The sequence below is a fragment of the Rhagoletis zephyria genome, unplaced genomic scaffold (genome assembly GCF_001687245.7).
Source record: "Rhagoletis zephyria isolate East Lansing unplaced genomic scaffold, Rhagoletis_zephyria_1.1 Rzeph_scaffold_06468, whole genome shotgun sequence".
Lineage (NCBI taxonomy): Eukaryota > Metazoa > Arthropoda > Insecta > Diptera > Tephritidae > Rhagoletis > Rhagoletis zephyria.
Window position 1 is genome coordinate 910 of NW_016163551.1, and position 3458 is coordinate 4367.

The following is a 3458-nucleotide window of genomic DNA, read 5'->3' on the forward strand; positions in this document are numbered from 1 at the left end:
GTTGCTCCCCCTTTTTTGTGTGCTGGGTTTAGTTAATAATCACGTCACATGCATACATCTACTTACATATGTACCCATCGTCATTACCGCATGAAAAACAAGTTTAAGCAAGAGCAAGCGATTAGCAACAGCGTATCAACGCTTTCGACTGGTAAATGTTGCTTTGTTATGAAACGCGCGGGAAAACGCATTGGTGTTTTTCCATAAGAATGCACTGACGCCTACAATAACATCAAAACGCAATCCTCTATGCACCTTATTCGCTTCTACAATAACATTTAAGTTCTAAGGCACACTGCACACGGGTCGTACGGCTTTAAACGCGTATTAGATGCGATGTACGAATGCCGTACGCTTTGTTGCCGAAAGCTTGTGTTTAAATGGAGAGCAGTACACGAGTCGTCAGCTACGCGTATTCGTCAAAGCAAGCGAGCTGCAAATCACCTAGCGTGTAGCAGTGCTGTTCGCTTACCGTACATTGTTGACAGTTTTGTTTGTGCGCGTTTGCATTTTTTATTAAACATGGCAGAGGAAGCAATTAAATTTGTTCAATTTATTGAAAATAATCCTTGCATATACAACAACACGATGCAGGAATATTCCAGAAAGGACATAACTGAAAAAGCTTGGGCAGCAATAGCCCTGGAAATGAACTGGTCAGGTAAGTGCACAGAAAATATGTTTTTGCATTTTTGTGGTTTTGTAGTTTATTATTATTTTATAAAGAATAGTTCCGCTTCCATGGCAAACTGTAACAAATGTGTCTTAATTAATTTCTTCGCAGTGGCTGATTGCAAGGAAAAGTGGAAAAATATGCGAAACGGGTTTGTTAGGAGTTTGAAACCATGTCCAAGTGGCTCTTTTTCTAAAGCAAAGAAACCATACTACTTGCACGACATAATGAGCTTTGTGTTGCCATATGTGAAACATGTGCAACATTCAGAGACCACCTCTAATTTTATATTGCCAGATTCTGATGTCCATCGCTATGAGGATATGGAGTGCACCGAAAATGATGAATTCAATTGCGATGTAATGCCGCAAACATCCAAGCACTCACAAGATACCCCATCCAGTGTGGAAAAAAGGAAGAAAGTAGAAGAAAAGGACGAGGTTGACGTTGCGATGCTGCACTATCTGCAAGAAAAAAAAAACCAAAGGAAGACGGCCGATTAGTGGCGAAGCCGGGGGGATAGATCCGCCCCCTTCGTCATTGAACTACAACTATTTACTTTTCAATTAATAACACAATACTATTTTATCCTTCTGATTTAAAATTTTTTTGTTTCAGACGGATGACAAATTATCTTTTAATGAATATATGAGTAGTCCACTTGCAAACAGCGTTATGTGATTTTATTAAAGTAAACCATAAATTTAAAAAAAAAACGTCTACGACAACAAGTAACATACAAACTCTATCTTTTTTATTACCTTAAAATTTGGATAAATAAGAGCCTAATACCATAAACAAAATAAAATTGCAGTATGGTAGATTTGCAAATTTTATATTTAAAAATTTAATATTGCAAGTTTTGAAACAGTAACTTTTACATAGCTAGCATTTCTTAGCTTTTCGCGTTCTCTGCTCTAGGAAGATTGGTTTGCTTCTTTTTTGCGACCTCTTCCACTAGGCACCGAAACTACCACGTTTTCTTGCAGTTTTCTAAGTTCATACGAAGAGGAGACATTTGAAAGTGTATAAATAAGTATTATAGCGACTTTTGCAAGAGTAGTTAACATTTCATGCTATTTTTTTCAGAATATAGAAAAATTTTTCACTCTGCTGTTAGTGGACATGAAACCCACCAAAAACTAAAAATCTAAAAAAAATTTACATAGCGCACTTTGCAAGTGGACTACTCAATTGTTGAATATGCTATCTTATTTGTCCCTTCTTTTTATACAATTAAGGAGCGGCTGAATGGTTTAACGATGTTAGCGGTACATAATGATGTGCCGATTACAACACAAGAAGTAAATGAAAAAATGTGTGTTAAGCAACGAAGATTAAAAATCGCTTTATAAGTAATACAGATTTTGTAGACTTGTACATAAATAAATGTAAATAGATACGCGTAAATATATAAATATGCAGATATATTCAATGTGTAAAAACTGAAGTGTATACTAACGAAACTTCTACAAAACAAAACTGGCTACACAATAATTAATTAAAATGGTGTAGTAATTTAATTTTTTAATTTAAATAAAGCCTGAATTCCCCATGGAATAACCGAGATAGACAAAAAAAATATAACGGTAGAAATGGCACATACATAATGAAGGAATGCCCACATGCGAGGCACTATAGGCAAAACACGAGTTTTTTTTTCAAAATCGTAGATCTTCGCTTAGAAAAGAGATAATGGAATGCAGTATTTAACCCTTTAATGCAGAGTCTGTCATATATAAACGCTTTTTAACCCTTTCAAGGCAGAGGAAAAAGGTCTCAATATGCTTTTTAACGTGCTTTTTCTCGTGTTGACGTAGATATTAATCGTAGAAAATTTTTCCATAGTAAAATAATAATAAAAAAAAATAAATAAAAAAATAAAATAAAAAAATGAAAATATTAAAAATAAAAATAAAAAGTACGTTGAAAATATATTGAGAACCATTTTGCCCTTGTCTTGAAAGGGTTAAAAAGCGTTTCATATATGACAGACTCTGCATTAAAGGGTTAATTGCTGCACTTTTGTAAACATATCGACCAGTGTAACCATTTTTGTTATATAAATTTTTTTGTGAAAGCTGATAGTTTACGAGTTATTAGAGTTTAAAGGTAGGTTTTCTTTTTCAAATCTGGCCACTCGGGTACAGCATCCAATGTCCCAAGAATTGAGTCTTAAGATAAAATAAAGAGAAATCTTTCAGAAACTGTGCTAATGGTGTATTAAGTATAGTGTTTTCTAGTGGAATGGGAGCCAAAATCCAAAAGTGAAAAAAGTGACATTTTGAACGGTATTTTGAGGGTTAAGTTATTGTTGTTGTAACTTCTCTATAGTTTTCCTATATTATATGATCATCTATCTTTACGATAAAAAAATTTACACTCCATTATCTCTTTTCTAAGCGAGGATCTACGATTTTGAAAAAAAACTCGTGTTTTGCCTATAGTGCGACGCCTCTAGCCATTGTGTATCACAACTTTAAGTTATCGATACAAATTTTTTTTAATCTCCCCCTTCGCGAAATCCTGGCTACGCCACTGCGGCCGATGATTCGCGTAAAATTTTCCTTTTGAGCTTGCTGCCGGAAGTAACGAGTCTTTGAGATATGCGTTTAAGACAGTTTAAAATCCGTACATTGCTCTTACTGGAAGAATTGATGTCGCAAGAAGCTGCGAATCAGCAGTTTGTTCCATGTGGAACAATTCAAGTGAATACGCCAGCTTCTTCACCAATTGATCCACCAACTCCAACAACAGTAATATACACAACCGACAGCAACTCCAA

General features: G+C 34.9%; 1 protein-coding gene across 1 annotated transcript; it reads left to right on the forward strand.

Moving 5' to 3' along the window:
* Positions 1–463: 463 nt before the first annotated feature.
* LOC108373203 (uncharacterized) lies at positions 464–1176 on the forward strand. Its single transcript, XM_017629063.1, has 2 exons — positions 464–661; positions 785–1176. The coding sequence occupies exons 1-2, from the start codon at positions 523–525 to the stop codon at positions 1174–1176; spliced, it is 531 nt and encodes a 176-aa protein (XP_017484552.1). The 5' UTR covers positions 464–522.
* The last annotated feature ends 2282 nt before the right edge of the window (positions 1177–3458 follow it).